Below are 24611 nucleotides of genomic sequence, written 5' to 3'. Positions count from 1 at the left end.
GGTGCTCTAGGCACAGAGGGGTAAGGGGACAGGGGGGTTGGCTAGATGGCAGGGGGGATAGGGGTCGGGGTGGTCAGAAGGCGGGGAACAGGGGATTGGATGGGGCAGGGGTCCTGGGGGGGGCAGTCAGGAATAAGGGGGGGGCGTTGGATGAGGCAGCAGAGGGCAGTCAGGGGTGGAGGGTCCAGGGGTGGTCAGGGGACAGGGAGCAGGGGATGGTGGATTGGGCAGGAGTCCCAGGGGAGCTGTCAGGGGGCGAGAAGCGGCGCGGTCGGATAGGAGGCCGGGGCCGGGCCACTCCTGGCTGTTTGGGGAGACCCAGCCTCCCCTAACTGGCCCTCCTTACAATTTTGGAAACCTGATGTGGCCCTCAGGCCAAAAAGTTTTCCAGCCCCTGCTGTAGACAGTGGATTGTGTGATGTGTCCTGGATGGAAGCTGGAGGCATGTAGGTAAGTGTAGTGGTCAGTAGATTTCCAGTATAGGGTGGTGGTTATGTGACCATCACTTATTTGTACTGTAGTGTCCAGAAGTGGATCTCTTGTGTGGACTGGTGCAGGCTGAGGTTGATGGTGGGGTGGAAATTGTTGAAATCAAGATGGAATTCTTCAAGAGTCTCCTTCCCATGGGTCCATATGATGAAAATGTCATCAATGTAGCGCAAGTAGAAGAGCAGTGCTAGGGGTTTTTTACCCCCGAAAGCTTATGCCCAAATAAATGTTAGTCTTTAAGGTGCCACTGGACTCTTCGTTTTTCTTCATATATACCCTTTCAAAATCACAAAGAGAATATGTATTGTTTGTATGCTATGTTGGACTTCAAACTTTGTTGAAATCACAGTAATAGTAGATTGAAACAATTTTTTTCTGTATTAGCAACTCTGAATTGTTGTTTCCAAGGTAGGGTGACCAGATCACAACAGTAAAATATCGGGACATATTGGGGTGCCATAGGTCCTGCCCACAGTCCGCTCCCACTCTGCCTCAGGTCCCGCCCCCTCCCCGCTCGGCACCGCCACCGCACCCCTCCTCATGCCCTGGCCTGCCGCTGGCTTGCTGCATCTCTCATCAGTCCCCCACCCACCGCTCGCCGCCTCCTCACTCACTCCCCTGCCAGAAACCTCCATGCCCACCCCAAAAACCTCTCTGCGCCGCTGGCTCGTGGCTCGCCTCTTTTCCCCGCCTGCTGCTCACCTCTTCACTCACTCACACACTCACGCACACACCCCGTCCGCCGCTGGCTCGCCACTCACCTCCTCACCCCTCCCCCCTGCTGCTGGCTCGCCGCTTGCCGCCCCTCTCGGCTCACCACTCCACCCTCACCTGCCCGCTGCTCACTTGCCTCCTCGCCTGCTGCTCACTTGCCTCCTCGCCCTCGCCCGCCCCCTGGCTGCTCACTCCCCCTCCCCTGCCTGCCAGCTCCCATCTTCACCCTGCCCACCTGCTGGCCAGCCACTGGCTCGTCCCACCCCGCTGCTCGCCTCTTTCCCTCCCTTGCCCCCGCCCCCGGCCTGCTGCTGGCTCACCCTCGCCTGCCAGCCGTTGGCCTCTTCACCCTCTCCCGCCTCGCCTGCCGGCCGCTCACTCCTCAGTCCCACTGGCTCGCCTCTTCACCCAGCCGGCCAGCCTGCTCACCTCTTCCCCCCCCCCCCCCCGCCCACCTCTCTGCCCCTACTCGCCTACTCACCCTTCCTGCTCACCTCCTTACCTGATTATCGGGACAACTGGCGTGCCAATCGTACATTGGTCGGGACGCAGGACAAAGGACTAAATATCGGGACATCTGGTCACCCTATTCCAAGGCATCCTTATTACCAGAAAATTCTCTTACTGTTTTTCTCTCAGTGAATTATGAATGGTTTAAGTAATAAATGATTTGCCCTCCATATTGAATCCAGATCAAATGGTCCCTGACTCAGAGATCAGCTAGAAGCAGATGAGTTCTCAGTTACCACAAGGAAAACAAAAAGAGAAGGAAATAATAAAAGCTAGGATAGTGTACACTCTCCATCCAGTTTACTTACTTTCCAAATAAGAAAATGATATGACACAAAAACAGCTAATTTATCTTGGATGGGGTCATTGAGACTTGTTTGTTGCATGTACCTTAACAGAGATGAGTAGTTTTCAACCAAGTATTTAGTAGTAGTAATCTTATATTCCATTGTTTTGGGTAATGAAGGCTTGGGGGAAGGCCTTTGAGTAATGAAGGCAAAGGAATCCTTCATGTTCAAGAACTTAAACTACTTCTTTGAGAGATTGCTCATGTGCATTCCAATAGGTGTGCTTGCAGCGCATGCACTATCGTTGGAAGGTTTTTTCCCCAGCGGTACCCGTTGGGTCAGCTATGGAATGACACCTTCGTGGCAGTGTATATAGGTCCCTGCCGACCCGCCGCCTTCTCTGTTCCTTCTTACTGCAAGTGACAGCATTTGGCAGCATGTGACCTCCAGAAGAAGAAAGGGGAGCATCCATGTACCAGCAACGCAGATACAGGTAAGTAACCGTTTTCATGTTCTCTCCACAGGTACTAGTGCGGAGGGTGGACTAGATGATACATCTGAGGGAAGGGAACAAGATTGGAAGGCATGAGATGCACTGTCCTAGGGTTGGGCGTTCCACGACCACCACTCCTAAGAGAAGGAGGCAGGTGGTGGTGGTCGGGGACTCTCTCCTCAGGGGGGCTGAGTCATCTATCTGCCACCTTGACCGAGAAAACTGAGAAGTCTACTGCTTGCCAGGAGCTAGGATTCACGATGTGACTGAGAGACTGCCGAGACTCATCAAGCCCCCTGATCGCTACCCCTTCCTGCTTCTCCAGGTGGGCACCAATGATACTGCCAAGAATGACCTTGAGCAGATCACTGCAGACTATGTGGCTCTGGGAAGAAGGATAAAGGAGTTTGAGGCGCATGTGGTCTTCTCATCCATCCTCCCCGTGGAAGGAAAAGGCCTGGGTAGAGACCGTCGAATCGTGAAGGTCAACGAATGGCTACGCAGGTGGTGTCGGAGAGAAGGCTTTGGATTCTTTGACCATGGGATGGTGCTCCAAGAAGGAGGAGTGCTAGCCAGAGACAGGCTCCATCTAACGAAGAGAGGGAAGAGCATCTTCGCAAGCAGGCTGGCTAACCTAGTGAGGAGGGCTTTAAACTAGGTTCACCGGGGGAAGGAGACCAAAGCCCTGAGGTAAGTGGGGAAGTGGGATACTGGGAGGAAGCACGAGCAGGAGCAGGCAAGAGGGCAGGGCTCCTGCCTCATACTGAGAATGAGGGGCGATCAGCAGGTTATCTCAAGTGCTTATATATGAATGCACAAACCCTTGGAAACAAGCAGGGAGAACTGGAAGTCCTGGCACAGTCAAGGAATTATGACGTGATTGGAATAACAGAGACTTGGTGGGATAACTCGCATGACTGGAGTACTGTCATGGATGGATATAAACTGTTCAGGAAGGACAGGCAGGGCAGAAAAGGTGAGGGAGTTGCACTGTATGTAAGGGAGCAGTATGACTGCTCAGAGCTCAAGTATGAAACTGCAGAAAAACCTGAGTGTCTCTGGATTAAGTTTAGAAGTGTAAGCAACAAGGGTGATGTCATGGTGGGAGTCTGCTATAGATGGGGATGAGGATGAGGAAGGGGATGAGGTGGACGAGGCTTTCTTCTGGCAACTCACAGAAGTTACTAGATCGCAGGCTCTGATTCTCATGGGAGACTTGAATCACCCTGATATCTACTGGGTGAGCAATACAGTGGTGCACAGACAATCCAGGAAGTTTTTGGAAAGTGTAGGGGACAATTTCCTGGTGCAAGTGCTGGAGGAACCAACTAGGGGCAGAGCTCTTCTTGACCTGCTGCTCAGAAACAGGGAAGAATTAGTAGGGGAAGCTAATGTGGATGGGAACCTGGGAGACAATGACCATGAGATGGTTGAGTCCAGGATCCTGACACAGGGAAGAAAGGAGAGCAGCAAAATACAGACCCTGGACTTCAGAAAAGCAGACTTTGACTCCCTCAGGGAACTGATGGGCAGGATCTCCTGGGAGAATAATATGAGGGGGAAAGGAGTTCAGGAGAGCTGGCTGTATTTTAAAGAATCCTTATTGAGGTTACAGGGACAAACCATCCCGATGTGTAGAAAGAATAGTAAATATGGCAGGCAACCAGTTTGACTTAACAGTGAAATCCTTGCTGATCTTGAACACAAAAAAGAAGCTTACCAGAAGTGGAAGATTGGACAAATGACCAGGGAAGAGTATAAAAATATTGCTCGGGCATGCAGGAGTGAAATTAGGAAGGCCAAATCACACCTGGAGTTGCAGCTAGCAAGAGATGTCAAGAGTAACAGGAAGGGTTTCTTCAGGTATGTTAGCAACAAGAAGAAAGTCAAAGAAAGTGTGGGCCCCTTAATGAATGAGGGCGGCAACCTAGTGACAGAGGATGTGGAAAAAGCTAATGTACTCAATGCTTTTTTTGCCTCTGTCTTCACGAACAAGGTCAGCTCCCAGACCACTGCACTGGGCAGCACAGCATGGGGAGGAGGTGACCAGCCCTCTGTGGAGAAAGAAGTGGTTCAGAACTATTTAGAAAAGCTGGGTGAGCACAAGTCCATGGGGCCGGATGCGCTGCATCTGAGAGTGCTAAAGGAGTAGGCGGATGTGATTGCAGAGCCATTGGCCATTAACTTTGAAAACTCATGGCCATCGGGGCAAGTCCCGGATGACTGGAAAAAGGCTAATGTAGTGCCCATCTTTAAAAAAGGGAAGAAGGAGGATTCTGGGAACTACAGGCCAGTCAGCCTCACCTCAGTCCCTGGAAAAATCATGGAGCAGGTCCTCAAGGAATCAATTCTAAAGCACTTAGAGGAGAGGAAAGTGATCAGGAACAGTCAGCATGGATTCACCAAGGGCAAGTCATGGCTGACTAATCTAATTGCCTTCTATGATGAGATAACTGGCTCTCTGGATGAGGGGAAAGTGGTGGATGTGTTGTTCCTTGACTTTAGCAAAGCTTTTGACACGGTCTCCCACAGTATTCTTGCCAGCAAGTTAAAGAAGTATGGGCTGGATGAATGGACTATAAGGTGGATAGAAAGTTGGCTAGATTGTCGGGCTCAACGAGTAGTGATCAATGGCTCCGTGTCTAGTTGGCAGCCGGTATCAAGTGGAGTGCCCCAAGGGTCGGTCCTGGGGCCGGTTTTGTTCAATATCTTCATAAATGATCTGGAGGATGGTGTGGATTGCACCCTCAGCAAGATTGCAGATGACACTAAGCTGGGAGGAGAGGTAGATATGCTGGAGGGTAGGGATAGGATACAGAGGGCCCTAGACAAATTGGAGGATTGCACCAAAAGAAATCTGATGAGTTTCAACAAGGACAAGTGCAGAGTCCTGCACTTAGGACGGAAGAATCCAATGCACCGCTACAGACAAGGGACCGAAGGGCTCGGCAGCAGTTCTGCAGAAAAGGACCTAGAGGTTACAGTGGACGAGAAACTGGATATGAGTCAACAGTGTGCCCTTGTTGCCAAGAAGGCCAATATATGTATAAGTAGGGGCATTGCCAGCAGATTGAGGGACGTGATCGTTCCCCTCTATTCGACATTGGTGAGACCTCGTCTGGAGTACTGTGTCCGGTTTTGGGCCCCACACTACAAGAAGGATGTGGAAAAATTGGCAAGAGTCCAGCAGAGGGCAACAAAAATGATTAGGGGACTGGAACACATGACTTATGAGGAGAGGCTGAGGGAACTGGGATTGTTTAGTCTCCAGAAGAGAAGAATGAGGGGGGATTTGATAGCTGCTTTCAACTACCTGAAAGGGGGTTCCAGAGAGGATGGATCTAGACTGTTCTCAGTGGTAGCTGATGACAGAACAAGGAGTAATGGTCTCAAGTTGCAGTGGGGGAGGTTTAGGTTGGCTATTAGGAAAAACTTTTTCACTAGGAGGGTGGTGAAACACTGGAATGGGTTACCTAGAGAGGTGGTGGAATCTCCTTCCTTAGATATTTTTAAGGTCAGGCTTGACAAAGCCCTGGCTAGGATGATTTAGTTGGGAATTTGGTCCTGCTTTGAGCAGAGCATTGGACTAGATGACCTCCTGAGGTCCCTTCCCACCATGATATTCTATGATTCTATGATGGTCGTTGGAGCAGCTCAGTCTCTTGAATTCGCAAGTGCCCACCTAATGGTTCCCTTTTCTTAGTTGTAAATAGTTATTAGTTTGTAGTTAGTTGCGCTTACTCTGGGGGGCTTTCCCTCCACCTTAGTTTCCCCAGGCACAGGGGCATGCCTCAGTCGCAGGGGTTTAAGGCATGCGAGGTGTATGCAAAACCTATGCCCACAGGCGATCTGCACGTTGCTTATCTCAAGTACGTAGGAGAGGGCCATCAGACACATAAGTGCCTAATTTGCAAGAGATTTAGACCCAGGACTAAGAGCAAGACTATCATTTGAAGCTCCTCCTGAGGGAGTCAGCCCTCCGCTCCCAGCTGGCACTGGCATCATCGGTGCGCAGTGCCCTGGCCTCGGTGCGGGATGTCCTGGCACCGAGAGAGGACTCCTCCAAGGAGCACCAGCGCCGCTCCCCGACTCGTAAGGTCAGTGCTACCAGGTGGCACCGCACACAGTTCCCAGTGCTGCATAAGAAAAAGAAGGCGGACAGGGGTCGTTCCCCCATCAAGAAGCCATGAGGGGATTCCAGCGGGGTGCGTCCTCTGGTGGGACACCCACGGTCTGGACCTCAAGACCCGTCACTGTTGACTCCAACGGGAGGCCCGTTGAGTCTGGTGCTGGTGGACTCCCCAGCTCGGGAGGATTTGGGAGGTCAAGCTCTACCTCCCTCCGCACTGAATACCTATGAGGCAGCGCATGACCTCATTGCCATGACGGCGCAGTCCCCAGCCCCGCAGGTGTGAGCTCCGGCACTGCAAGTCCAGGCGCTGTCAGCGGCACCGAAGAGGGCACCGGCTGCAGTGTCTATTCCAGTGCCACATATGGCTCCGGCACCCTTTGTGACGCCGATGGTGGCACCATCCCTGGTTCATCATCACGGCAAGCCCACAATGTTATGGCGCCACTCACCATCACCCCGGTACCGCTCCCCGGCACCGTCAGGCTCCGCCCCCCGTGGTCAGGCACAGACTACTCGTCTGAGTCAGACGCTGAGGCTTCTGTGTCTCGACGCAGCCAGTACTGCTCCCGGCACTGCAGACCAGTTGACTCATTGGCACTGGCGGTCACCTGGCCAGCCCAGTACAATGGCCCTTTTGGACTCCTTGGGTCTACCATCAGGGTCAGGGCTCCAGGCTTCCACACCCCGTGCCCCCTCTCAGCAACATCGCTGGCTCGCCACACCCCCAGGGCTCCTGAGGACCCTGCATGAGACAGGGACTCTGGGCTCTCATACTCAGGCGCAGCACCCGAACCCGTGCCGTCAGTCACAGGGAGGCTCCGAGGTACCTGACCCAGCCTCCAGAGAGCCAGAAGGGCAGAAAGACCCTGTCCCACAGGTCTCCTCACCAGATGGACACCAGAACCTTCTTAGTAGGGTGGCCCTAAACCTCAGTCTCCAGGCAGAGGTGGTCACGGATGAGTTGGACCCGATGGCTGACATCCTTGCCCCAGAGGGTCCATCTATGGTGGCCTTGCCCCAATAAGAACGATCCAGAGCATCACTAAGGTGCTCTGGCAGACTCCAGCCTCAATACCACCCATCACTAAAGGGGTGGAAAGACACTATTCTGTGCCTCAGAAAGCATACAAACACCTTTTCACCGACCCCCAACTGCGGACTCTGGTGGTTGATGTGGCAAATCATAAGGAGCGGCAAGGGCAGCCAGGTCCCGTGCCTCAGTCATGGAATACTAAGAAGCTGGACCTTTTTAGGCCAAAAGGTCTACTACTCGACCGGGGGGGGCTCCAGCTTTGAGTGATCAACCAGCAAGCGGTACTTAGCCGCTGTGCTTTCAATTAGTGGAGCTCGTTGGTGAAGTTCCAGGAGTTACTATAGGCTGACTTGCGCAGTGGGTTTAGTGCACTCCTTGAGGAGGGCAGGGTGGCCTCGAGAACCTTCCTCCAGGCCACATTAGACACGGCAGACTGGGCAGCTTGGACTATGGTCACTGCCACTACAATGAGGCACAGTGTGTGGCTACAGGTGTCGGGGGTACCACCTGAGGACCAGAACACAATTCAGGACCTCCGCTTTGACTGTGTAGGCCTGTTTGCCCAAAATACAGACTCTTGCCTGCACAGCCTTAAGGCCTCACGGGCGACTTCTAAGTGTTTGGGGATCCCCACCCCTGCACCCCAAAGAAAGCCTTTTAAGCCTCAGCCCCCGTCCCGTTTCTACTCTGGGCCTCCCAGACAAGACTCGTCCAAGAGATGGGGCAGAAATAATAAGAGGTGCCTACCACAGTTACCCTCCCCCCTCGCATTCTCGAGTTTCTCCATTGGTGGCTGCAGCCACAAGTGGTCTGTGTGGGAGTACCCTTTGCCAAACCCCAACCTATGCTATTCCTAGTCACGGAAGCCTCTGCGCTTGGTTGGGAAGCGCATCTGGGCAATATCAGAACCCAAGGCCTGTGGTCCCACACAGAACTATCACTGCGTATCAATGTAAGGGAGCTGAGGGCGGTTCATCTGGCATGCCAAGCATTCCAGGCCTGCCTTCAGGGCGCCTGAGTGTCGTTACTGACGGACAACACTGCAGCAATGTTCTATATAAACAAACAGGGTGGTGCTTCCTCCACTCCCCTTGCCGAGAAGCCCTTGAGCTGTGGGACTTTTGCATCACCCCCTCGATACACCCAGAGGCATTGCACCTTGGTGTGCACAACAAGCTAGCCGATCGCCTCAGCCGCTCATTTCACAGTCACAACTGGTTCCTCAGGCCGGACATCGCGCACTCGATTTTCCAGAGGTGGCGCTTTCCCCACATATACCTATTCGCAATGCAGAGCAACAGGAAGTGCCAGCAGTTCTGCTCTTTCCTGAACCACAGCCCAGGCTCCATCACAGACGCCTTTCATGGACAAGTCACCTGCTATATGCGTTCTCCCCCCCCCCGGCCCCGTACACAAAGTCCTCCTCAAGACTCACCAGGACAGGGCTTTCTTGATCCTTATAGTGCCAGCATGGCCCCGCCAGCACTGGTTCACCATGTAGTTGAACCTCTCTGTGGACAGACCAGTAGCCCTTCCTGCGTGCCCGACCCTCATCACACAGGACCACGGCCGTCTACAACACCCCAACCTGGAGTCCCTCCACCTCATGCGTGGAAACTCTATGGCTGAACCCTCTTGAGCTTCAGTGTTCGGACCCAGTGAGGGAGGTCCTGCTGGGAATTAGGAAACCCTCCACTCTTGCCTCAAACCTGGCAAAGTGGAAGCACTTTTCCATTTGGTCTCTGCAGAGGGGCACCAAACCATAGCTAACCCCAATTCCCCTTGTTTTGGACTACCTGTAATACCTCAAGCAGCAAGGGTTGGCAATATCATCTCTCAGGGTACACCTGGCTGCCATTTTGGTCTTCCACCTGGGGGCAGCAGGTAGGTCAGTCTTCAGCAATCCCATGGTGGACCGGTTTCTCAAGGGCTTGGACAGACTTTATCCCCAGGTACGATGGCCCGTTCCCCAGTGGGACCTCAACCTGGTCCTTTCCGCACTCATGGGGCCCCCTTTCGAGCCCATGGCAGCCTGCTCTGTGTCCTACCTTTCCTGGAAGGTGCCCTTTCTTGTGGCCATAACCTCGGCCAGAAGGGTATCCGAGCTCAGAGTGCTGACTTCTGAGCCCTCCTATATGGTCTTTTATAAAGACCAGGTGCAGCTACGCCCTCACCCTGCGTTTCTGCCGAAGATAGTCTCCCAGTTTCATGTGAACTAAGATATATTTTTACCTATGTTCTTCCCTAAGCCTCATGCCAGTAACAGAGCGTACATATTCCATTCCCTGGACATTAGGCGTGCTCTAGCATTCTACATTGAGCGTACAAAGTCATTTCGTAAGTCACCACAGCTCTTTATTGCAATCGCAGAAAGGATGAGGGGGCTCCCAATCTTGTCCCAGCACATTTCATCATGGATCAAGTCCTGTATCAGGTCGTGCTACAACCTGGCTAAAATTCCAACCCCTCCACTTACAGCACACTCCATGACAGTACAGGCGTCATCCGTGGCATTCCTGGCGCAGGTCCCTAACCAGGACATACGCAAGGCAGCAATGTGGTCTTCCATGCACACCTTCATGTAACACTACACCATTACCAAACAGGCAAGCCTTTGGCAGGGCGGCCCTGCAGTCAGCAACCAGGTGAACTCGGACCCCTCCCCCAGGGAAACTGCTTGGAAGTCACCTATTGGAATGCACATGAGCAATCACTCGAAGAAAAAATGGTTACCTACCTCTCGTAACTGTTGTTCTTTGAGATGTGTTGCTTATGTCCATTCCAAGTCCCACCCGTCTCCCCTCTGTCCGAGTATTCTGGCAAGAAGGAACTGAGCAGGCAGTCGGTCGGCAGGGGCCTGTATTCACCACCATGAAGGCACCACTCCAGGGGTCTCCACAGCCAACCTGATGGGAATCACTAGGGGAAAAAACCTTCCAACAATCATGCACGCAGCACGCGCACACCTGTTGGAATGGACATGAGCAACACATCATGAAGAACAACAGTTACGAGTGGTAAGTAACCATTTTTTCTGCGAGGCATTCATCCATTTAGCTATGACCTGAGGATGTGTTCATTAAATTGAGACCATGCAGACCATAAGGACCTATGAACAACTTTTCTGAGTTTCCTGTAGACATGTTCGATTAAATTTGCCATTGTGGGAAGAAATAAAAATGCCTTATTTGCCTTTTAGGCCATAAATACCAAATATCCTACTTCAGTGTGTGTAATGTGGCCCTCTAATTTTTTCACCACAAGAAAAAGTGTGTTGAGATAACCTTGTCATTCAGATAGACACATCTTAGGGATGCTTTGGGGCGCTCTCCTTACTGATGTTTTGAGAACCACAAAATTTAAAAAATCCATTTTCAATAACCAGAGTTCCAAAAGGATTTTCCCTTCCCTTATTAAGTTAGCAGTTTCTTATACAATAGAGCCCAAGTTCAGCAGCATACTTCAGCATGTGCCAAAAATTTAATTGACTTAACAGGGACTGTTCACATGTTTAAACTTAAGTGTGTGCTTACATACCTTGCTGAATGCGGGCCCTGATCTCCAACTTAATGCCTCTAAGTTGAATTGACCTTTTATTTCTAGAATTCAGGAAGGAATCCTTTTTAATATTATCCATCATTTTCTTATTAAATCTTCTGTAACTTACATGAAGCAAATCAGAAGACATAATTATGAATAAACTAGTCCTTCTAAGAAGCCAGTGTATGTTAAGTGCCAGGACTGAGCGGAATATTTCAATGTTGATCTGAAAGATGAAAAGATGGCAAAAGATAAGACAAGATTTTAGGCATCTGTTAATGGGAATGTCAGATAGAAATATTTCTCATTGTAAATATCTCAAATATCTCTCATTCCCCCTAATGGCATGGGAATCAATTATACCAGCATCACAGAGTAAACCAGAGCACCTTCATAGCCTATAAGTGTTTCTGTCTACATAAGTGTATAGTACCACTATATAAAATACCAAAACTGTAGTATGTACTACTTTCTTGTGACATTTATCCAAGAAATACCACCTCTGTTCAGTCTGAAACAGGCTTATGGAAAACCATTTGAATTCTCTCTTCCCCACCCCATGCCCTTTTTGGGTAAGTGTTGCAAGATCAATTTAGTCAGATATCTTCTGGGAGAGCTTGGTATCTCATGTTCTCAGTAAGAATGTCATATCTACTCATAGTTCAGCTAGACTTCCCCAACTGAGTACATTGCTATTGAATCAATGGCCATTTTTATAGTCTTTACACCTTTGTTCTCAGGCCAAGACAATTTGAATTATCTTTTCAAATAACAGTTCATGACACAGTAAATTGTGATTATTTTTGTAATTCCTCAGAACAAAAACATTGTCTTCCAAGATTTATTCTTTAAGCCATGCTGTTAGTTATGGTTCCATTATCCTCTACTATAATTTTTTTCTCTTAATCTTTGTTCCAATATTTTACTGGCTATAGAAATGTCCAGTGCTAATTGTCCAGTACCTCTCAAGTTCTCTGATTTTTCAAAACATAATTGTAAGTGCTACAAGTAGTTTGATAGCTAATTACTTAATTGTTATGTATATCCGTTATCAGCTATTAATGTTCATATTTTCTTAATATTCAGTCATCTGCTCTTAACCAACAGATTTTCTGGAATTTCCCTTTCAGCTTAATTGTTCGACTCCTCTTCCCCATGAATATTTCTAAATGCTATCTTGAGTCCACTTAATCTTCTGGGCTAGCTCTAATTCATACTATTTTTCTGTTGCCTCTTCTAGACATCACTGTGATTTTTTTATTTGGATGCCTCACTCATAAATTCCACTACAGGTTTTTCTTTTAACTTCACGTCTTTGTCTCATAAATTCACAATAGCTGGTTTTTGTTCCTTGTATTTTTCTTTTTCTGAGGAATTGAGATTTGTCATGCCTCACTTATGTGACATTCTTGAATTTTACAATTTTTATATGCTGGTGGATTTTAATAGATATCTTATTTCCCCCCAGATTTGCTTTCCTAAAACAACTGCACTGTTCTGTGAACCTATCCCTTTCTATACTGAATTCAGGTAGCTTATGGTCACTGGTTCCAAGCTTCCTTAACATTTTCCTATTCTAAATCAGTTATTCATTATTAGTAAAGTGCAGGTGTAGGGTGGCTTTTCCTCTGGCTAGAGTCTTCTTACTTTGAGTCATTAGATTGTCCTCTGTATACCTTGAAAAAATTTCTCTAGTGATGTGTGTGTGGTTGTATTTATTGTTCCAGAAGCAACTGAGTGGGATGTTTGAGACCATTGAAAGTGAAGTTTGATATTAACATCAGTATGATATTACAAACTTTAGGTATTGTTTTTTAGAGCAGTGAAGTATCTATCTTTCTTTGTCCTTTTGGTAACAACTCGTTCATTTTGTTTGTTTTTAATATAGATGCTGGCATCACCATCTACATCAGGTCAGCTGTCTCAGTTTGGGGCAAGTTTATACGGGCAACAAAGTAAGTACTCTGTTTATTATTAATATGCTTCTTTTATGATGTATGGATGTGCCATTTTTACATCTGGAGGGAGAATATGCATATTGTTTTTTCTGTTAATTACATAGGAGAGGTTGCATGTCTTTTTATGTGTGTGACCTGTGCTAGATACATTTTAGGTCTGGGTTCATAGTTTTTTATGCATTTGCCATGATTTGATGGCCTACAGTTGCTAAATAAATATCACCAGAATAGTCTATAGTTAAACACGGTATAAAGGGTATCTGTGGCTTAGCCATGACTTTTTTAAAAAAAATAAGAGGCCGAAATAAACCTAGTTTTCCGAATAATAGATACAGAATCAAGTGAATAGCTTGATTTGTAATGTGGTATTGTATACCCACAAAAGACAAATTGATTCTCTTCTAAAAGTTGGTCATTCTTAATTCTGTCTGTAAAATGTGAGATAGTAAAGCTGGGGAAAATATTCAAGGTTAATAGTTATTTTTCCACCCTCCATTTCTTCCTTTTCTCCCTGCATCTGTTAAAAGTTTAAATTAGCAGCTGCAGAAAGACTGGTTGTGTGCTTTACAGGAGGATTTTAAGTATTTTACCACCTCCTGAGTAGACTTGATTGGAATTTTCTAGTCAATTTCCATTGGCAGCAGACACTGTATGTAAAGTATCTTCTTGGGTATTTTAGCAAGTGACTTTTTTAGCTGGACAGGGCAAGTGTATTGTCTCCTAGAAGATGCAGTCTTTCTGATACAGTATTTAATTTTTCTTTGAATAACATTCAAGCTCTTAATAGCAAGAGTGGTTGCCCCACAGATTGTTGATGAGTAACAGTGTTAGACCTACTGGTACATTCATTCCAATGATGAATTTTCTTTAAATTAATTTCTAGGCAATCTGGGAGTGAAGCTTTATTCTCATTTTTGGGGCCTTAATCTGGCATTGTTGAGCCTCTTTTAGTCTCCACTATCTTTATAGCTTGGGGCTATAGCTATTTTTGTACCTTTTTATTCATTGCAATTGTATTCATTATGCCCATTAAGTCACCCAGATGATCTAATACATTTTTCTTAACAACCTAATATTTCAATCAGTTCTGGCTGTGGTGCCTAAAGTGCAATCTATCTTAAGTGGAATCATGCTTAAAGTAGAGGGTCATACTAGAACAGGCTTCTATTTCTTCCCGAAGTCTGGAATGCCATGCTTGGGACTAGATGATGTTTAACCATTAAAATGTTTTATGGAAGAATAAAATTGAACATGCCAACATACTTAGAATTGGAGTAGTGGCATCTGCTTCATTATCCAGCTATGTATGTGCCTTGTTCTGGAATGGGATTATTGTAAATCTGAGTTTAAGAAACCCGATTTCCAGGCACAAAATTAGCTTTTTATTTTTTTCTCCAATGGTCAACTGAAGTCATTGCTATTAGAAGTATTAACATGGGAAAGTGAAAGAGAGAGAAAAATAGATTTCAGCTGTCCATCCACAAATTTACAATGAGACTTGGAGGATCAAACTCCATCTGTTTTACATATATTCAGATATAAAAAAAATATTCTATCACTGGCAATTGCAGAGGGTTTGAATTTTCACTCTGCGGGCCAGCTGAAATCTATTTTTCTCTTTCACTTTCCGCAGAGAATGCTTCCTATGTTCTGCACTGTGAGGTCAACTTCTAAATCCGTTCCTTAGAGATCTAGTTCACCACCATGCTGCCAAACCAATTGACCAGTTATGAGGAATATTTTTTTAGCTACACTGTTATACGTGCTAGTTTTGTTTCTCCGTATATATTACATGAAATTTCCTTTTTATTATATTTGGACATAATTCAGAATTTTTTTTCAAATTTAAATAGAAAAATTGATTTGTGAATCAGGAGAAAGTCGTACACAATATTTGGAAATGTCCTCAGAAAACAAAAGAGAGCATTTCTCCACAGAGTATTTTTTTGTCCCAATTGTTTTAAATACTGTGAATTTCCATTTTATTTGTCTTTCATGCTGAAATGGTTTCTTTATTTGCTATATACACCCACACATTTATGGTGAAGCATTTTTTGAACACAGTAATATTTAATGTGTAGTATGGCATTCACAATTATTTTTATTATATTAGTGGACAGTTAAAATCTCACTTTTCTCTTATTTCAGAACATTAGACTTAAATTAATTACAGATACTGAATTTCTCTGGTCAAGAAGAAGCACTTTATACTTGACAGAACAATTCTAAAAAGCATACTATTTGAAAACTAAATTATTAATATTTGTATGAAAGATGTTCGTATTGTTTTGCATAAGATGAAATAGTGTTTTCAACACAGGCCGAGTGTGTATCCGCTTATACTTTCTGAAAATGTATCTTCTAATTGAAATTTTACATAAATCTAAATGTACTATATTTAGTATAAAATCATTCTAAATTGTGTAAGTAGCCTATTCTAGAAATAGCATTTGTCTAATGTTGGGGGTGGGGGGGTCCAGTTACAACTATTACTCTTTGCCAAATACATATTTTTCTGTTTAATTATTTAGTTTTTTTTAAAAATGAGTGTGATTTTTTTTTCCTACTTTCATTTTAAAAATGCTCTTATGAAGTGCATGTGGACTCAAATATATATTGTTTTTAATGCTTACATGAAATGCTGTTTGACATAGCTTTTTAGAAGATAAACATGATGCCAATAGATGACAAAAAATAAAAATTCTTAAACAAGATTGTAAGACACTTTAAAGAAGAGCATTAAGTCTTGCTTATTGCTTATATAATTAAAGTTTTTTCAAAATACAAAATGAGAGTCAGGACACTCTTTTGTACAATTCCTTCAGTTTTAAAACTATATTTCAGTACTGAGTCTAATAAACCAGTCGGAACATAAAACCTGCAAATTACTGATATAAAATTAAACCTGTAACGCTTACTGTAGAATGCAAATATCAATGGAAATGCAATTTTGGTAGTGCTTGTCAAGTATGAAAAGCTTTCAAATAAAAAACCTTCTGTCTGAAAATTACAAAAAGACAGCATATTTGGAATAACTGAGTTTAGATCATGTAAGTAAGGGCTTAATTTTTTCACTTCATTTTCTTACAGAATTACACTAATATTTTTTTAAAATGTCAAATTAGATTAAGTTCCCATCTATACCAGATGGATAACACTTTGTTCCTGATTGCTACATATTTCCACCCCTCTGAATTTTTTTCAATAGGTGCACTAGGCCTTCCAATGAGGGGAATGAGCAACAATACCCCTCAGTTAAATCGCAGCTTATCACAAGGCACTCAGTTACCGAGCCACGTAACGCCAACAACAGGGGTACCAACAATGTCACTTCATACGCCTCCATCTCCGAGCAGGTATTTATTGGTAGCTGATATTTCTGCAATTGCGTTTTTCTGCAGAGCAGTTTTTAAGCATATTTTACCTAAACTATTTTACATTATAGTTAATAAAAAAGAAAAAATATTTCCTTTTATGGATCACTGCCTGTGTTGAGGAAAATTATATTTGTAATACAGTGTTTGTATGTGTAAGGATAGTGTTCACTTGCAAATTCTGTTGCAGGAACACAAGACATCATTTGACTGCTTTGGTAAATGTGTAGTTAAAATTGTATGCATGTTATACAGCATTCAGAATATCAAGGGGGTAGGACAGAAGCACTAATATTAACAAAAGATTTTATAAATCTGTTGATTTAGCTATATGATGTTTTCACACTCAAGTTTTTTTTCACTTCATATATTTTTTATAAGTGTTCTACACTAGACCTGACCAAGGATTTGTCTCGTCTCATTGTATAAAGGAGCATATGACTTTTTTGAAGAAACCTAAAACTCTGTACCATTTACTGAGAAGTAATTGCGTAAATGATGTGCAATATTGAAATTATTCATAAATCTAGCTTGACTGCCTAAAAAATTGATTATTCATTCCATTTCTATACTTAAGTTGAACGGTGTTGTATAGGTTCAACTTTTTGGATGGTTTCTCTCTTTCAGGGGTATATTGCCTATGAATCCTAGGAATATGATGAACCACTCCCAGGTTGGTCAGGGCATTGGAATTCCCAGCAGGACAAACAGCATGAGCAGTTCAGGGTTAGGCAGCCCCAACAGAAGCTCACCTAGCATAATATGTATGCCAAAGCAGCAACCCTCTCGACAACCTTTTACTGTGAACAGGTAAGACTGATTTGGTCAAGCTATATACATGCAGGTATGGGCATGTTCAGCAGCATTCCTGAAATAAAAATCTAGTTTTGTCCATTATTTTAAAGTTTGAAGTGGTGAATTCTTACTGCCAGGAGACTGTGTATCTGCTTTGAAATGTACATAAGACTCTCTTGATTGAAGCCTTCAAACTAAATTTTGCCTGGCCATTGGTCATCCACTACTGTTCCTGCAAAAATGCATATTTAAAAGTGCAAGTTGGCCTTTTTTTGCACATTTTAACTTTAGTACTGGTTATAAGTTACATTAAATGCACTTGGAAAAAGTAAGGCAAGAATTAAAAATATAATAGTTGTTCTTTGAGAATTGCCTCTGTAGATTCACATGCTTTGGAGTCTTGCGCCTCCGTACTGCAAGCCACGCAACCATTTGGAAAGCAGTGACTTGCCCTCCTGTAGAGCTGAGCATTCGTTGCAAACAGCCTCTGTTCCTTTCCTTCCACTCTAGGCATAGGTCTCAGAATCATCAATAACTTAACAGTAACACAGCATAAGATAAATTATGTTTGGTTTATATTGATTTTTGAAGTTATCTGTGTATATAAACAATTAAAAAGAATCACTACTGTCATTTGGTTATAACTGCTTTACCACATCTTATAGTAGTATGTCCACTCAATCGCAGTGTTCCCAATCCTCATCTTTTCTTCATTTAAATCTCTCTGTACTGTTCGCAAACTAACTCATGTCAGTCATATGCTTTCTCCAACCCAACGTTATGTAAAAGAAGAATGAGAGGGAGAGAAATTTTAAGATAATGTTTTTAATCTCTTAGTTTGTACAATTCCTATCCACTTCAAGAAAAGAAGATCTTGATGATCTCCTCAGCCAGCCACAGTAGGGATCTGGCAGCAGTAGTTAAAATCCCTGCCTTGTGGCATGAGAGGGGTCTTTTGCTCCTCTCTCTCTATAGGCTACCTCAGCATGTTTGCTGTAATGAATATCCACAAATAAAGGAGCAAATAAATTATTATTGTGATTTGTTGTTTTTTTGTTTTTTGTTTTTTTAAAAAAACGCTCATTAACATTAATTGAGATGCCCCTTTTCTTAGTTTTCAACAGTAATTCAGAGATATTGAAATCCCAGTCTGCAATAGCTTTTGAATTATTGTCTTCATCTTTTATACATCGTATGTTTTCTTCTTGCGTCCCTCTCCCATTTAGGAAGGGCTGCTCACTAGTTTCCAGGTTGCTATTTTTTATTAAAGATATTTCCAGTGTGGGGTTATTCATTTGACTTTAAAGGCAAATATGTACCTACAAGACTATAAATACACATGTTAAAGTATACTACAAATGCCACTGTTAACACTAAATTTACAGACATCAGTACTATTGTGGATAAAGTTAAAAACTTCATGAAGATTTTATGAATTTTTTTGATGGTCACATAATTGATGATCACTTCCATAAAATATTCTCTAAACATTTTTCCCAATTTGAACAGTGTGTTGGCTATTTCAAAATTTGTAGAATATTTAACTTTCTCCTCATCAGCTACCTACATTTTCCTAAAGAGGCAGCACTATGTATTGATATAAAGTTGGATAACACACCGGTAACAAATAACTGTGGGGCAATTTTTTCTCAGGCTGTCTGACCTCTTGTATCTCTCTGAAATCCCTAGTCTGAGGACTCTTTTAATTGCTGGATTTTATTTGTTGAAATGTGTTGTGTGAAAAGTACTATATATCAGCAGGCTATATTGCATGCCCTTACTAACTACATGAAGATCGACGGTTTTGTCCGTGCTCTCACCTCATTTAGAATTCCAGAAGATAACAGAAATCTGTTTCTTCAAGTGGCTGATAGATAAGAGTCAAAGGGTTTGATAGGTTTCAGAGTAACAGCCGTGTTTGATGTATTCCAAATACACCACCTTGCTGAAGCCAAGCTGAACAGGGTCATTCTGCACTTACTGTTCCCCTACTCAATCTCTTGAACTGTGTTAGGGGAACTGAAAGCAGTTTCTCTTGCCCCTCCAAGGGTGATTATGGCTACTAGTAGGCAAAGCAAGTTGTCTAGTTCCCTGATTGATGTGTGACCACATATGGGAAACGGTAAACACACAAGGTTAAGGGGGATAGCCTTTTTTACTTTCTTTTTTTAGACCTTAGCCTAATTGCTTTTCTTAATAAAGCACGAGAGAAAATAAGAGTTAGCACGGACAGATCAAGCCGAGATTATCTTGTCAAAATACCCTCTTGACTTTACTGTATCATGTCCCTTAGCAAAGTCAAGATGGTATCTGCTGTATTCTCTTTATCCGTAGATATATCAACTTTGTCATGATTCACTTAATCCATAGATATATCAACTTTGTCATGATTCACTTATGAATTTGTTATTTTAATGCCTATGGCTCTGTTATCCTTAAATCTCTGAGCATTTTTCTTAATAGTCTATTGTTAGACATTTATAATAAAATTATCTTGATTAATTGCCCCATTGTTTACACAGATTTGACAAGTGCAAAGTATAAAACAGTGAAAACTGAATTTGAAAGATGAATGCAGGTTTCTTAGCCTGTGAAGGTGTTAATAAAGTTTCTTCGTTTTCCTTTCTTGTCCTATCTTCTCTCACTCAGTTGAAGTTAGAAAGTGTTTATTTCTTGTGTCTGAATTTTTGTTTTTGTGCACAGTATGTCTGGATTTGGAATGAACAGGAATCAGGCATTTGGAATGAATAACTCCTTATCAAGTAACATTTTTAATGGAACAGGTGAGTTTCCTTTAAATAGGTAGAGTATAAAGTACAATAGGAGGTATGTATGTTAACTGGTTAAAACCCCAAGTTGTTAAAGATATTTGTCTCTAATTGTGATTTTTTTGTAATTATGCTTAATGGCTTTGTACAGAATTGTTTCCATTACTTAAGAATATGCACATAAATTGGAACGCTGACATTAATATATGACAAATGTGTAATTCAGTTTTTAAGATCATATGGAAAATACAAAATACATTTGGGTAGTAGCACATAGCATAAAAATAACACTTCTGAAATTATACTAGAAATTAATATTTATATTACTTTTAAAGACAAAGTAGAAAGACTTAAATTACACTGAAAATAGTTTGTTTTGCATGGATTTTTTTTTAAATATACACACATTCATAACAGCCATTTTGTTTCAAAGTCAAAAATAGTTTAAAGATCCAGGGACAACAAAGGGATGATCCTGTTAAATGTTCATTACTCTATAGGAGGCGGGAAAGTATCGGTTTAGTATGAAAATATTATGGTGAACAACTTCTTAAACTATTTTTAGAAATCTTCCCTTATTTCCAACTCCTCTTAGATATAAAAAATGATCCTTTTAAATCAGTAGTCTGGGTTGTGATAGTTTCTAGGAATTCCAGACTGTTCATTTGTATTAAGAAAACTATATATAAAATCATCCAGAAAAATTCTTTACTTTAGGTATGTATGGCTATACTAAGCTTTCTGTATATAATTACAAGGTTATAATTACATCTTAAAAGTACTGATGATGTCATAAAGTAAAAGGGTAATGCCCAAGTGGTTTGTGTAGTCACTAGAACACTGTGATGGCATTATAAACCTGTAATTCAAAATTTGTATATACTCTGATACCAGTTGCAAATCGGAATTCATGCCTTACCCTGGGTTTTACTACGTGTCTTCTGCAATTGCTTCATTATTCTGCCTTGTCCTGAGTTAGTAGCGATTAAAGGGCTCCTACAGCGCTGCCACCGATAGTACTACTTCCCCTCTCCAAACCCTTCTCTTGCTAACTCCCTATTGTCAGTGAAGCCTTTCTTTCCCACTGTGGAACCACTGATGACTTCAGTCCTGTAATGTACAGGTGCAGTGTCACATTCATGACTCTTAGCATATATTATTGAGTTGTTCTTTTAAAAACAAAAAATGCTCTATAGCCTAGCTTTGTCATCTAGGCTTTTTTTAAAAAAAATTTATACAGAATACTGATAGAAACATGAAGAGAAAATGAAGTGTTCTCCTACCTTTTAGAGGTGGGATTTTATTTCTTCAGCATATCATCTATTGCTAGCACTGTAAACCATGGAAATCACATCTTGGTGACAGGAGGTGGTGTGCATTTGAACATTTTAAAAAAATCAGTTTGTTTGAATGTACATGTTTGTGAAAAGAAAATATTTCTGATCCTTTTATTGTTTTATGAAGAAAAACTTGATTTCATGTATTGCAGTCCCTGTGTAAAAAATTCAAGGGGGTTAAAAAATGGAGTGCTTTTTATTTTAGATGGAAGTGAAAATGTGACAGGATTGGACCTTTCAGATTTTCCAGCACTAGCAGACAGAAATAGAAGGGAAGGAAGTGGCAACCCAACACCATTAATAAACCCATTAGCTGGAAGGGCTCCGTATGGTAAGAATGTGCTTCTGAAAACTTTGTTGAATAAAATAAATGTTTACTTGCCTGATTCACCTATGGCTGTTTGTAATATGTTGTTATGAGACAGTGGGTAACATTTTAAAAAGTGCTTAGGTCCCGTTGACCGTCAATAAGACTTAGGCTCCTAAGTCATACTTTCAAAAGTGACTGAGACACTTAGAATCTGGTTACCTTGATGCTTTTGAAAACAGTACCCAACATCTCTTCAGTTAGAAGTTGACTTCAAATATGTTGCAAGTTGTTATAATTCAGCTGTTTAAATTCACCTTTGATTGAAAACTGGCAATTTTTTTCAGTCTGGATATGCATATTTTTAAATAGTTTCAGTTTTTTGTTTCCTGTCAAATTGATTGCCTGTCTTTTAGATGCCTGTTGGTCAAAATGTCACAGCATACCTTGTAAATAGTTGATTTTAGAAATAAAATCTGACTGGTGCAGTTATTAACATTAAAAAGTCAGCATTTGCTAAGAGATGTGACATCCTATCAGAGATGCTACAGTTTCCTCCTATACTGTGCTACCTATTGACTTTTTAATAGTGAACATCGTACTTGATGCTTATTGATTTTTTTTTTAAATAGATACCAATCTTATGCAATAGAACTACTTGTAGAATAGTTAAAAATTATCTTTGCTCATGTGATTTCTAGTATAAGTCACCAGGGTAGCTTAGCCTCAAAGTACAACTTTTTCTTGTTTCTTAATATATGTTTGCACTGCATATCACTTCTGCATATCACTTAGGCATATAACTTGCTGTTATATAAATTATCATTGGGTACTACAAGAAAGAGGGTATTAAGTTCTTTTTAGCTCATTCTCCAAATTTCTGACAGAAAAAGCTCTGTTACCTTTAGAATATCAATCAGCATTTTGCTAAAAGATCTTATTTGCTTCTATAAATGCCAGAATCCATTTATTCAGAAGAAAGAAGAAACAGAATTCAGTCAACCTATTTCCTAAATTGGAAAAAAAAAGGGAGCTCTGATATCTTCTTGGCCTCAGAACACTGGAAAATGTCTAATGTCAACTTGTATCGATACTTTTGCTCATCTACACCTATCCAGAACCTCTGGAAGATGAGCTATAGGTTTCCTTCTATCTGCATTTACCCTGCATCATAGGTCTGAGGAGTAATTTGTAGCCAGATTACTATATTATTTCTGTATGTCTGAGCAAGAGGCTGACCCCTGGAGTCTTTTTTTTTTTTTTTTTTTTTAATATTGGCATAATAAATAATGCTGCTCTTCAGTCCCTGGATCCCATCTTCCAGTATGAATGACCTACTTTTCTGAAATTAGGGTCAGAGCATTGAGGTCCGCTGATGTCTGTAGACTTGCATTTTTCCTACTGTTTAAGTCACTGGCAAGTTTAACATAGTGATGTTCTATTGCAAATTACCTGCATGTTTACTTAAAATATATAAGCCTAACCAAATTTCAGAAAACATTTTCAGAATTTAAAGGAAAACAGATTTCAGTTTAAAAAAATCTGTTCTATCAAAACACCATTGCCTTCCTTTTTATCAAATTGCTTTAATATTTTAAAAACTCCTCTCAAGGTTCTTCTGCTTATTCAAACTGTTGTGTAAGATGTTTAGTGTTAATAATAGTAAAACTATTGGGCCTAATTAATTCTTAGTGTAACTTCAATAAAAACAGTGCTGTTGTGCTAGTTATGAATTTGGTCCCAAAGTTTTCTACTACATCTAATTTAAATAAGAGAACTGAGTCAGTGACGTACAGTTCCAGTAAACCAACACACTTTCATTTTTTTCATATTTCCTGTTCTTTTAAAGTCTGTTGCACTTCACCACTTGCTCATAAAAATGTTATGCAGCAGCAGAAAAATGTTTTCATAAGTTATTAATATTGTACTTGCTCTCATTTGGATCATAGTCGGAATGGTAACAAAACCAGCAAGTGAGCAATCCCAGGACTTCTCAATACACAATGAAGATTTTCCAGCATTACCAGGCTCCAGTTACAAAGATCCAACATCAAGTAATGATGACAGTAAATCTGTAAGTAAATATTAAAACTTTATTTTTTCCCTCCAGTTCATTTGTTTTTCAACAACTTAGTTTAAAATTGGCAATAAAGCAATTTGAGTACACTTGTACTTCCAGGTGACAAATTTTAAGAGGTCTTCTATAAACTACTCAGTAATTGAAATATCACTATATGTACTATGCAGATTGGCTCTCCTAGGGAATCACTTGTCTTCTGACCATGAAAATGACCTTGATAACAGATTATTTGGGGTGGAGGGAAATCAAATTACTTTCTCAGTTTCAAAAAGTCCTGTGTACTTTTATGTACACTTTTGGAGCTAGAAAACCTGAGTTTAATTGTTTCTTTCAGGTATATATCACAAAGTTTGCTTCTAGAATCAAGAAATAATTGTTCTAAAATTCCCGGTGCTGAGTTTTAACATAGCTGAACTGGAAGTATTTCCCTCCCTCTTCTCAGCTAGATTCACATGTTACTTTCTCCAGTAACAACAATAATACTTTCCACACTACAGCACCGTCCACTGAGGTTCTCAATGTTCTTTACAAACGTAATGAGTTAAGTCTCGCAGTGTCCCTGAGAGCTAGGTAAATATTGTTATTCCCCATTTTTTTTTATAGATAGGGAAATAATGGCACAGGGATAAAGTGATCTTAACCAAATATCACACAGGAAATCTGTGTCATAGTCAGGAATTAAGATTTCTAACTCCTAATACCTTAACGACCAGACTATTCTGCATCCTTTTAGTTATTGCATCTTTACATGTATAAGTTTATTGATTCTGAAAGTTTGGTAATATTGGAATCGA

The 24611-nt window shown here is 42.2% G+C and overlaps 1 protein-coding gene across 5 annotated transcripts in view; it reads left to right on the top strand.

Annotated features, from left to right (window-relative positions):
* Nucleotides 1-24611, top strand: part of CNOT2 (CCR4-NOT transcription complex subunit 2) — a 151353-nt gene that overhangs the window by 100804 nt on the left and 25938 nt on the right. For all 5 annotated transcript variants that reach the window (XM_073327795.1, XM_073327792.1, XM_073327793.2 and 2 more), the window contains 6 exons: nucleotides 13087-13153; nucleotides 16365-16512; nucleotides 17158-17340; nucleotides 20029-20108; nucleotides 21636-21761; nucleotides 23687-23811. In XM_073327795.1, coding sequence (XP_073183896.1) covers nucleotides 13087-13153; nucleotides 16365-16512; nucleotides 17158-17340; nucleotides 20029-20108; nucleotides 21636-21761; nucleotides 23687-23811 — 729 coding nt within the window. The remainder of the gene's footprint in view (nucleotides 1-13086; nucleotides 13154-16364; nucleotides 16513-17157; nucleotides 17341-20028; nucleotides 20109-21635; nucleotides 21762-23686; nucleotides 23812-24611) is intronic.

Source organism: Lepidochelys kempii, chromosome 1 (genome assembly GCF_965140285.1).
Source record: "Lepidochelys kempii isolate rLepKem1 chromosome 1, rLepKem1.hap1, whole genome shotgun sequence".
Classification (NCBI taxonomy): Eukaryota; Metazoa; Chordata; order Testudines; family Cheloniidae; genus Lepidochelys; species Lepidochelys kempii.
Note: the sequence above shows the minus strand (reverse complement) of the source record. Positions and strands in the feature narration are given on the sequence as shown.